Source organism: Haemaphysalis longicornis, unplaced genomic scaffold (assembly GCF_048455015.1).
Source record: "Haemaphysalis longicornis isolate Haplotype H1 unplaced genomic scaffold, Haemaphysalis longicornis Haplotype H1 scaffold_4, whole genome shotgun sequence".
In the NCBI taxonomy this organism is placed as follows: Eukaryota; Metazoa; Arthropoda; class Arachnida; order Ixodida; family Ixodidae; genus Haemaphysalis; species Haemaphysalis longicornis.
This window is the reverse complement of record NW_027526361.1, coordinates 18,894,186-18,906,190: the sequence shown is the minus strand read 5'-3', so window position 1 is coordinate 18,906,190 and position 12,005 is coordinate 18,894,186. Positions and strand designations below refer to the sequence as shown.

The 12,005-nt window shown below is 47.2% G+C and overlaps 1 protein-coding gene across 1 annotated transcript in view; it reads right to left on the bottom strand.

The window, feature by feature from the left end:
• LOC144178328 (uncharacterized) overlaps positions 1-12,005 on the bottom strand; it is a 42,413-nt gene that overhangs the window by 22,923 nt on the left and 7,485 nt on the right. Inside the window, exons 6-8 of the mRNA XM_077706085.1 lie at positions 11,145-11,270; positions 2,105-2,208; positions 352-398 (exon numbers count right to left, since the gene is read on the bottom strand). Of these exons, the coding sequence (XP_077562211.1) occupies positions 352-398; positions 2,105-2,208; positions 11,145-11,178 (185 nt within the window). The 5' untranslated portion in view covers positions 11,179-11,270. The remainder of the gene's footprint in view (positions 1-351; positions 399-2,104; positions 2,209-11,144; positions 11,271-12,005) is intronic.

Sequence of the window (12,005 nt, the reverse complement as noted above, 5' to 3'; positions counted from 1 at the left end):
AGGCTAGTGGTATTAGAATTTGAGTAAAGTCCCCGAGGCTTTTTTTTTTGTTGAAATGTAGAACCCACAAAATACTTAAATAACAACTTTAATCGGTAACAAAGATAGATACATAGTTGGAAGCAGTCCTAAATATGAAGGGAATCAGCGGCCAGGAACAGTTCCATTGACGGTTTAAATTATGCAGCAAAATGAGCTAAATGCCGCCGTAAAAATAGACTGATCTGATTACGGAACTTCAAAGTTTCTAAAATCCCGTGAAAGTGGTCATTTTATTCACGCAACGTGTCCGCAGCATATAAAAACTGCCATACCCGATATACATGGTACATACAATTATTGATGACTTACTTGCAGACGATGGAGTCTTCGATGACGCTTGGTACGCTCAGCTTAATCTGCAAGTAAAAAAAATATTTTAGAAATCCAGGGTTTATAATGTAAGTGTAGCCGGGTGTAGCTTATGAGATTTACCTGTAGAGGCACCACTGAAAGCCTTTCAGAGTAACGCTTAAGAAACCAGACGTGGCTCTCTCCAGCCGACTTACCGCTATCGGTGCTACTATCGACCACATTCACGACAGCGGTTTCATATTTTGTGTGACTTAAAGGCCATTATCTGTGTGGAATAGTGAGTGTTCTCAAAGGACGTGTAATTTATGAGTGAACATATTTCTGATGGGATTCCAGTGTGGAAAAATTGGTCTGTACACGTGCCAGGTGTGCGTCACAGACCAGCGTCGCGAAGCCGGTGTTTGATGCGGAGCTGATTGAAATGCCTTGGCTCTTTGGCTCTGAGACTTTCTAGCAACCCTCAGTAAGATGTAAGATGTGTTGACTGACATGGCCATAGCACGCAATACAGTGTGATGTGAATTGGTCTGATACCCTTAAACAAACTAATGCAGCGCTCATATGTCACCTCACATAGGTTGTAACACTTTTTTGCTGTCATATCTCAGATACTGAGAAAAGAATGACTTGGGGAGGTGGGGGGTGGGGGGGCACAGACATAGTACGGCTTGTCTCGTAGTTCGGTTTTCACGACAGTGTACAAGCCCCTTTACACATGTCGATGTGATGCGAAGTTTTCGAACATTCTACGAAGGCGGTAGGTGAGATGAGAAAAAATGATATTCTGGGATGAAGTCGTCCTCGAGTTCGATTTTAATCTTGATCGGTTTGTCCTGAGGCGAGTAGCAGCAAAAATGCGTAGTGAACGGCCTAGATCTTCATGGAAGCACCACTCACGCACACGCACACGCACACGCACACGCACACACGCACACACGCACACAGGCACACAGGCACACAGGCACACGCACACACACACACGCACACGCACTCGCGCGCACACGCGCACACGCGCACACTCACTCACCCACACACACACTCACACACTCACACACACACGCGCACACGCACACACACACACCACCGTGGCACACAGACTCCGCACAAGCTAGAATCACGGGGCTTTTGTTGGAGGAAGCAACCTCTACGTTTCCCAAACACATACTCAAAAAAGCGAAAAAAGTGCGTTCTAGAAATGAGGTTTGCCTAACACCATTTATTTTCAAAGGCCCGCTATGACGAGGCACTGCGAAGTCCGCCGGGCCAAATTTAGCGCATTCATAGCATGTTTAACCTATGCAACGTGTGGGAGAACAAGCAAGAAGTCGAGAGTAATTATGAAAGTAATCACGTCGCTGTGGTAGTCGGTGTGTCGGCGTAAAAGACAGATGGTGTTCTCCGTGCTGCCGCGACTTGCACATCAACCAACGCTCAGACGTGCCGGGAATAGCCCAGCAGTGTATTACATGTTATATTGTGCCATGCAGCCACAAAAAAAAAAAAAAAAAAAACTGACAAAATAACATCATAAGCCGAAGGAAACGATGTTATTCATACCTTAGCTTTGTTTTCTCTTCACAAATAATTATGAGTGCACAAACTAACGATAAAAATGGTGCCGAATGGGCAGATGTTAAGCCTTTTACATGGACGACGACGTAAGCCGCAGTAAAACTTTACGAACTAAAGCCTGTTTGTGACTAGTAAGGTGTATTACTAGTACTACTTGTACCAAGATTTGCACACTCACCTCTCGGATAAGTTCTTCTCTGACCATATCGCACTTTTTGTCGCTTGAGGGGGCGGAACGTTTCTGCCGAGACTTCAGTGTGAACCTGATGGTGAGTTTCTTGGCTGTGCGAAGAGAGTGTACATAAGGAAAGCCCTGAATGTCGCAGCATTGTTTGGTTTGCGCCCCCCAAACAAACACATTTGCGTAATGTGGCAATAGCAACTATAACAGCAGCACCTGTGTGACGCATACTTGAATTGACACGACCTTTCTGCTCGTGACGAAAGTAGTTTCTCGGCCTTTGGGCGTAAAGCAAGAGCGCCCAGGTATTCGAGATTTCGGCGCGCGTTAAAGATCCCCAGGTTGTCAAAACGACTTCGGAGACCTCCACTACGGCGCGCCACATGGCCTGCGTTGCGTCGGCGCGTTAAACCCCACAACCAATCAATCAACCAATCAGTTTCTCGGCCTTTGCCATGGGATCTTCTCGTAAGCATCCGGCAACGCATACGCACCGTTTATGCTGCATCGAGGCACGAATTTTGGCTTTGGCTAGGTACATGAGCTGTGACTATAGGCGTGTTACTTAAAAATAATTCTGCCCGTAGTTCTGCGAGGGCAGTAGAGTCAACGATTTGTGCTCGTACCTTGAAATCGGTGTTTTATCACGAAGGACAGGTGACTCATAGCTTTCACTAAAAATCACTGCTCGTCATGAAACCACCTGACATCGATGTAATTGGGAGATCCAGTGAAACCCCATCACACAGGAGTGATGTGGGTTTTGTTACATAGTAGTAAACTAGAAAAACTAATTAAAACGCGCGGAGTTATTTCGTGCGGATTGTATGAATACGTAACTAATGAAGCCATTACGAGTAGCACAAATGCATACAGCGGGTGCTGTTACAACACCAAACCACGTCCATAGCCGACGGTGTATGAAGAGGCTGGCGTTCGTCTGTGGTGCTGTTTTGCAAACGGCGGAATCTTGCTACTCGAATGCTTTTTCGGCGAACGGCGCGTTGAGCGCGCGTTTCTAGAGCACGACGCCTCCGCTACTTGTGCCACGTGACGCCGTCGGTTCGCTGGTGTTGGAGCCATTGCAGCGCACACCTTCCAAGCGAGGCATGCACCATTGAACGTATGCTTTACCACCTGCAGAGGCCGCCGAGGCGGTTCATGTACACTCGATCCTTGATAATTCGAAGTCGCTTAATTGGAATTTTTGGTTGATTGGAAGTAGTCTGCTGGTTCCGGCAATTCTACATGGTATCCAATTGAAGAGATTGCTCGATAAACCAAAACTTAAGTTTTTGGTTAAGCATTTATTGCCTCTTTTTGCGGACGCCAGCCGGGTACACAGTTTCGTTAACCTAGCAACGTAGCGCTTTCACGCTGAAACGTTTTTTATCAGGAATTATGTTCTCCGATTGAAAGACGGAGAGAGATGTTCGACCATGCTGCTCCAAGTTCATCACACTGCGTACTCCCGCTGCTTCTGTTCTGCCTGTTCGTTTGGGCACTTATTGGATATGTGTTTGATCTTGACTCACGTCTGTGTTAATTCCAGAGCCCCCTTTCTGCTTCGCTACGTCGGTAACCGGTATAACTTCTGTGGTTCGTTGGGACACCTCAGAATTTCGGACAACGCTTTCAATGCGAAATCATTAGAGACAGACAACCGTTTTTTTGCGGAATTCATGCCGTCAAGCTAATATGAAAGCCAACGTTTTATATACTGTTATAACCACAAGGAATGTCTAAACAAACAAGCGTAAATAATTTTAATCTTACACTAAAATTTCTCAAGTCTGAAAGGTGGCGACCCGTAGTGTCGAAACGTGACACTACGTTACGTGTCCCGTGGCCTCCGAGATCAGTTGCCAACGGTGCACCACCGGCAGCTCACCGCGGAAGCCACGCGTGTTCAAACAATTCCGTCAATTTCAACGCGGGGTTCATAAGCCGCTTGAAGGAATGGGGAATGTTGCTCATTACTGTTGTTTTAGCCGGGGAGAAGTTTTTAAGTACCTCTTTTATTCTCATGTGCAGCCAAAGTACAGTGAACTGTCGTGAAAAGTGTGTTGCCACACGGCTCACTGTCATGGTTGCCAGCAGTCCTTTTGGCGGGCCAAATCAAAAAATTCTTTTGAAAATTTCGATTGCAAAAGTGCTAGGGCGCTATCAGCAAAACCGTTTCGGGTTAAGGAGTTGTAAGCAACGCCCTTTCGTTTGGGACCAAGAAAATATACTCGACGAAAATCGGCTATTTAGCAAAAAGCCTCTGTTTTTGAGAAATGTGATTCACAAATTCCCATTGGCTGCGCCGGAGTTCCGTAGCGCGTGCTTCAAAAATAAAAAAAAGTCAGGGATACTTCTTGCACTGCTTGGGTTTTTGATTGCGAAAGCGTTCCATCTTATTTCAAGCTGCGCTATTGGCGATGAGATGTTTGAGTGGCGCCCTCTGGCTCTGACGTCGGCTTAGGGACTCGCGCCGCTGTCGTCTGCTACGCTCCGCTTGCGAGGGGCAGCAGTGCCTGCGCTAGAAGTCGCCCGCTTTGATGCTTTCGTGCATTAAAAAGCCTATTTTTAGTAATGAAGTTATTTGTTCCAGCTTCTGACAGATCTCAATAATTTCAAGCTGTATCCCCCACAAGTTTGGAACACACGAGGAAAGAGAGAACAACTTTCTTCAGAGCATCTGTCAGAAGATCGTGTGTAACTCGTCCTTTCTAGCTTATTAACGAGGTTCAGCGCTGAGAGCTCCTCGATAAGTATTCAAAATACGTAGGCTTCCTTCAGTATTTTTGTGGTGCTCTTACGAAGGCTGAAGAGTCTAATGCTTACGTACCAAGCAGCGGGCCCCTACACGCCCGTCGCACAGCAGGAAATAAAGCGGCTGTCTTCTATTTCTTTCGTTGTTGTCGACTTGTATCAGATGAATGTTTTTTTTCTGTGCCTAACGCATATTTTTTTCTGCACCGTCACAAACATCTTATTAGTGGTTTGGGGATGTTTGGGAGGCTCACAAAGATAGTGTGGATTTTCCTCAGGTAGTATGACATACGTTCCCTCCTCCACAAATTGGCTTTCGTTATGGCTGCGTGCAAGAAGATGCATATCCGCAGCGTGGTTGTTTATTCACACGCAAATACAAGGAGACGGTTCGTGCTACGCCACCGCGATCGTACCCCAGACAACGTTGTCCAGAGTACTCGAAGGTGGCTTTTGTGATTCGAATTTCTCTTCTATCCATCGTTATCATAACGAACTGACACTCAACCCGAACAATTAGGGCATGATCACGGTGTTGAAGGCTTTATACACTCGCTAACGAACGTAATAAATAGTATACGTGCTTTTTTTTTTGCAAGAATCGAAGCCGACCAATATTTCCAAGCAGCGCTTAATTGTTTTCAACCTTTCCAGGTGTAAATAACAAATCCTGGTCTACTTGAGATGACGTTCTATGAATTGAATAGAAAATTACTCTTACTGTGTTGTCCTGGAGTGAGGACCCGGCCAAGTAATAATTAAGCTCGACTTTACGATTAAATAAAGTTTTCTCCTTCTCCTCCTCCTCCTGTTGAGTGCAGTTTTCCTCTAACGCATATCTGACTATTGGGGCGATATGGCAGTGAGAAATGAAAACGAAATATCACCCCAAGTCTGAACAAACATATCTTTATCGAAGACGTGACTCGTTTTGCTCAATAAGCCTCCATACTGGTTTATAAAATGAGCACGCGCCTATGCACACAGTAGGTTATTTGGAACTCAACCTACATTTTTTTGCGCGCCATAGTGCATGTCGGCACACTTTCATGCCATGACAACAAAAAGTGATGTGGTACAATACTTTTGAGCGTTTGGAAAGGTTGCAAAAACTATTTGACCTTACAAATGATTACCGGGAACCGTAATGCCTTCTGCCAAAACCGACAGCCCTGAAGGCCTGGAATTTGTTTTGGTCTTGTATTTTCTCTGTTGTCGGTTACTAGCAGCTGGCTGTTACCTTTGTTCGAAAGATTGCTTAATACAGAAGCTGACGCTCAGCTCCGACTCTTCGCGCTCCACACAGGACCGGCTTCGCAAGGGATGGGGCGACGCCGGCAATGTTAAATTTCTTCCGTAGCGGTATCCAAAACTATACTTCAACTCACGCCTTGAGCTAGTGTATGCGAGTTTAAGTCAATTATTATGATAAAAATTTACGCACACGCAAAATCTGGTGCGGACAAACATCAGACGCGAACCGAGCGCAAAGAAACAGCAGGGAGAGCGAGCCCGACTGAAGCAGACGACAAATGTGAGAATCCCCAAGCTGACGTCACGAAGGCGCGCTTCGCAGCGCCTTCGTGACCTATAGACCTAAGCGAGCCTGAAGCGTCCGCCGCCGTCCGCATAGCAACAGCTGCGGGTGCGCGCGCTCCTCGTCTTCCTTGGCAACGGGGGGAGATGGGCGCGCGCTGCCTGGCCGCTGACATGGCACATACCCACGTGGGGGATTGGCCAGGAATCGGGCGTGAGAAGGGCTAATGCACCCGCTTAAAGGAGTACTGACACGAAATTTCAAAGCTGAGATCCGCTCTAGCAATCAAGTACAACGACAACACAAATAGGTGTCTGTGAATAAATGCATCTTTCTTTCTTTGTAGTTGTGTGTGTGTGTGATCTCTCTTTCGCGAACATTACCGAACCGCGCAAATTCAACTCCTGCATTCGCACTTTCACATTCTTCCCCTCGGGGAAATGCGGGGAATTTTTCTTCTCTCCGCCGCCACTGCCCATTTAAATTCACCATTTTAGGCTCAGCTGCCTCGGAGCAGGCCTTATCAAAGCCGCCAGCGTATAACAACCGATAACAACCGAAGAGTCAGCTGCTCGTTTCAAACAAGTGTCGCGTCGGCGTCACTTTATGTAGCTTGGCGATGCCGAGTTGTTGTGCCTTCGGCTGCTCGAACAAGGCCAGTGCAGTTACGGCCAGCTCGGCTGTAGCAAGCTGTAATTTATGAAAGCCCACACATGAATCAATGTTAGCTGTACAGCATAAAAAGGATTCACAATTGCGCTTGTTAGCGCGCTTCTGACCTTGGAATACGGTAGTTATTATAGAACTGGGTACTACAGCTAATTGTAAGCTGAGCGCATTCTTTAACTGCGCGTTCTTTGTGCCAGCTTTTTCCAGATGTGCCCGACAGGGCCTTACTCGAAGCAATTGTGAACGCCAATCGCACGAACATTGCTGCCACAGACGCACTGGCAAAAGTACAGCCGTCATGGGCGAGGCCAACGAGGAGACGCGAGAACTTTGACCCTGACAGCAGCTTATAACGACGTGAAGATGACTTATATTTTGCAACAGCGTCAAAACACCGGAAAGTGCACGGAATAAAGGTGGCATGAATGTCAGTAGCTAATGCGGGACGCATACTGAGCGCTGCCTAATGATCTACAACTAACGCAAAAAACGCGAACGGAAAAAAGCCAGCGCAGCGCTCGAACTGCCGCGAACCAAGGTCACCGCGAACCATGCGCAAGCCCTCTGTGCAGCGCTTGCACGACCACAACTTATTCACGCAAATGCAAGAATGGAATTACTGTGACAGGGCAATTTCAAGCGCCCAACGTTCGATCGTTTCGCGTTCACGAACTATCCTGAGCATGCCGCACACGTAAACAAACACCGCGCTGTCCGTATGCGCCAGCGGCATCCATCCCGCAAATATCCCCTTCTACACAAAAATATACAACAAAACAGCCTCACTTAGGGCGTGTTGGTATTACGGGGCTCTAGAAATACTATGTAACAGAGCAGTTTGAAACGTCCACGTTCGATCCTTTCGCGTTTACGAACTATCCTCAGCATGCCGCACACGTAAAGAAACACCGCGCTGTCCGTATGCGCCCGCGCCATCCACCCCGCAAATATCCCCTTCTAGACAAAAATATACAACAAAACAGCCTCACTTAATGCGTGTCGGTAAATCGGGGCTCTATAAATACTATTAATGCTACCTAAGAGCGATTGCGGCGCGAAAACAAGAGCAAACTGCACAAAAAACTGTCGCGAGCGGTCCGAAGCGTTGCGAGGGCGTCTGCTCTGAGGAAGCCAACAAAAACGGCGGCCCCGCCGCGGAGTTAAAGGAGCCATGAAGAGAAAATACAACTTCGTTTAATTTGAAAAAACTAGGATTCAGTATCTCACTCAGCTCCATTAGAGCCACAAACGATGTTTTTTAACGAAAAAAAAGCAAGAAGTATTTAAAAACTTTCAAATTTTGCGCCACAGTGACGTGTTATGAGCAAGAATGACGTCATACCGGCCAACAATAAAATATAATTTTCAGTGCGTTAACTGCACGTTAGCATTCAAGTGATGCGGTAAAATGGAACTAGAGGCGCCATTACAGACGTCCAGTCATGTGTCGTCGCGACAAATCAGTCAGGCGGCCGCCAATCGCACAAACAAGGTTCCGTGACGTCATAGAAAAGTTGCGGGAAATTGGCTAGGGGGTCGCGACTGCTTCACACGTTTTCTTTAATATCTCCGTTATTTGTTCGAAGATTGCGATGATATTGGTATCATTGTTATCGGGACTAAGCAGTCTTTCTAATAAACCCAACTTGTATTTTGTCTTCATGGCTCCTTTAAAGGGACCGCGGCGCCGCGGGTGAGGGGACAGAAAAAAGAGGAGGGCAGCGGAGAAGGAGGGAGCAGTTGGCGCTACCTTAGAAATTTTAGGGACCTTAGGGGCGAATTGACAAGCCTGTCATCTGTCGGAGGAAAGTTGAGTTAGTACTCCCGTGCTTGCTGCTGCTGCTGCCATGAGTTAGCAAAGAAAAGCTTTGGCAACATAAGTAAAGATTAGCTAACTTAATGTTTTCTAATTATAAAGGCAAGTTTTATTTCATCAAGTGGGGTTATTAGGTAGATGTTTAGTACAGCTAAGTTTTTTCCGCTAGGCGCGGCGCCAATACACTTTCCCTTCAGCTACAACGGAGCAGAGGAGCTCGCGAAGCCCGGATTCCGAAGCGGTGTATACTGAAAAAATTACGTCCATCTCCCCTCGCGGGAGCCCCTGGTGTGATGCGACGCTGAAGGGGGGTTCCGTTGGGTCATGCCACTCACTCAAGGAACCGTCGCATCAAGCAATCGTCGAGTACTGCCAGAGAGCAAGCGCAAGCGCGGACGACCGTTGACTGAGAGACCGGCCGGAGCGCGGCAGCGCAGCGCGCCCGAAGGAGAGGAGACCGCGGAGAGAGAGAGAGAGTACTGCACATGCGCAAGCGCGCTCAGCGCCGCCAACCGGCGGAGTGAGAGTGCGCTGCGCCACGCGCCCGCAGATGTTGAGAGAGAGTGTTCGCAGCGCTGCGCGCGGCCACAGATGTTTGGGAGAGAGCGTTCGCTATCGGAGAGGAGAGGGGGCGAGCGGAGAGGGAGAGGCGCAGCTGTGCGGACAACGGACGACGCAGGACAGGGCCGCCGGCAAGATATGCTCCTCTCAGCGTCGCATCAAAACTATTGCCGTGACTTCAACGTTGAGAGTAACGCTGAGCCGAATTCCCGAGACTACCTTGAAACAAATTATGAGGATTAGCCGATAAGATGGCTTCAACATTGCGCCGAGTTTAAGCAACCTCCCACAATCACGTAGCTAAAAGTGAGGTTGCAAATATTGTGGATTTACTGTATGCTGTGATCAATACAGCTTTGATGATGTTCCATCTTCACAGTAGCGGAATGGGTATAATTTTTTTTTTGTATTCGCAAGATTTATTTGGCGCCCCCAGGCGAAAATCCGTCTGGCACTTTAGAATCAGTGTCACATTTTAGGCGCATCAAAAATACTGTAATAGAGGGCCGTATTGTTCTGTTATGAAACGGCTCACTGTGTGACATACTGTCTTCCCAGCCAAGCATTGTTGTACAGCCGTAAAGGCAACTTCGAGAGGGCTTTGCGTATAGCTCTCCGTATGGATACATGGGGTCTTATGGAGGTATTTAGTAAAAGCTCTACCCCTGCGATATCCCTCGTGTATAGTGCTTAAGAAAACTTTAAAGGGTTTAGGTCTATATCATAGCGGCCGGAAAGAATGCTTACTCAGTTTTCGACAATTCTCACTTCGTAGTTTTAAAAAAAGTTTACTTTTTGTTTGCGCGGTTAAGCCGGGCGGTTTGAACCGGGGCTGGGCAATTCTGTCACTGGTGTTCTCGAGAGCCCAGCGCGCTCGAATTCCATTTTTTGAGCTGTTGCGTCACCCGACACTTTTACAACGAGTGGGGAGGACGAAATATAGTGAAGCGGGGAATAAAGAGGACGCGTGGTGTCCACTCCTGCGCGGGAGGCGGAGCTCAGCTAAACCCGGGCGTGTTGCTATGCGCGCGGGTGTTTTTATGTACGAACGTTCTCCGCGATCAGCAACGGCGTGGTGCCAGAGCTGACGCGGAGGTGGTAATATGTGTGCGTGTAGGACGCCGCATGGCTCCGTGGCGTTGGGAGCGCCAATCCTTGTTCCGTCGCGTCAGACAAAGATGCAAATACGTGCTTATAAACGCACTTTCAACAGTTACATCTGCAACATGTCGTCGTTTGGGTCTTTTTAGGTGGGAGTGAAAATATGAATTCGTAAAAAACTAAACCAATGTGTATTTTTGATCAAAACAACACTATTGTAACGAAAACGTTTGTAGCCTAAACATTATAGACTAAGTAAATGACGAAGCGAGTGGGAATATTTACTATTATCTTAATTTTCATGTCGTATGGTTGCAGCGCCGGTTGCTTTCTAGTGAGTTTTCGAAAGGCCATCTATGCGCGAAAAGTTGATTAACTTTTGCTGTAGCCTGCCGCAGCTTTAGCCTGCCGCAGCAGGTTTTTCATTAGTCTGAGCATTTGGGCAATGTTATCTCCCTCTCTTTGAGGCGGCGCCAAGTGTCCCACACAGTCAGTGGGCAGACCACAGCAAGTGCAGCGGCCTCTGAGTTCACAATTTTTAAAAAATACCACAACTACTATTTAAAAAATAGTGTGGAAATCTAGGGGGCACTTACCAACAAAGCAGTCGCCGTTTTCGGTTTCCTTCATTGATGGCGGGCAGACACATGTAGCTATTCCATTTATCAACTTGCACGATGTCTTCTTGGTATTCTCGCATTCCTTAATTTTTTCCTCGCAGCCTAATGACAATAAAAACAACAGATGACAATAACAACAACAAGGCGCGAATCAAATGTTACGAGGATTAAACCATGATCAATGAACATGAAGTACAATGTTTGCCGGGACCTGTCAGAAATGACGAGAAATAGAAAAAAATGCCTTTTTCTATTCCGCTAGAGTAGTTAATACCAGGTTTAGTGATTTTTGGAGTGCCTAAGATGTATTCTTATTTCGAAAATTACTGCAAATAATTGACAAAAAACTGTACTTTTTTAAGGCTTCGTTGTACCAAAGGTTGATTTATTTTAATCAGCTTCAAATGACATATACTTGTGACCTATGCTGCTGAAATATGCGAGAATACTTTTTTTCTTTTCAAAAAGAGAATATTTTACACTGGTGTGTTTTGTAACGCGATTAACAGCGTAGCCCACCCGTCAGTTATCAGACTTGGTTCTTTTCGTTTTGCAGAAAACATATTCTCCTGGTTAGGTGTGCTGTCTGGTGTGACGGTCATGTGTGTGCCCCGACTACTCCGAACCAGATGGAAGAACTTTGGCTGCAGGAAGTTTTCCCGTGGGAACGCGCGGCCGCATCGCTAAGGGCATACGGTTCGTTTTTGCCTCGGGGCGAGCCAGGCTTTCCTCCGCTCGACGCGTCCTTGGCGGGTGCGCAGACAGCCGCGTCGTCCACCACCGCTTGAAGCCGGCCCTTCTCCCCCTTTTCCCCGCCACTGCTCGGACGTAGGAGGA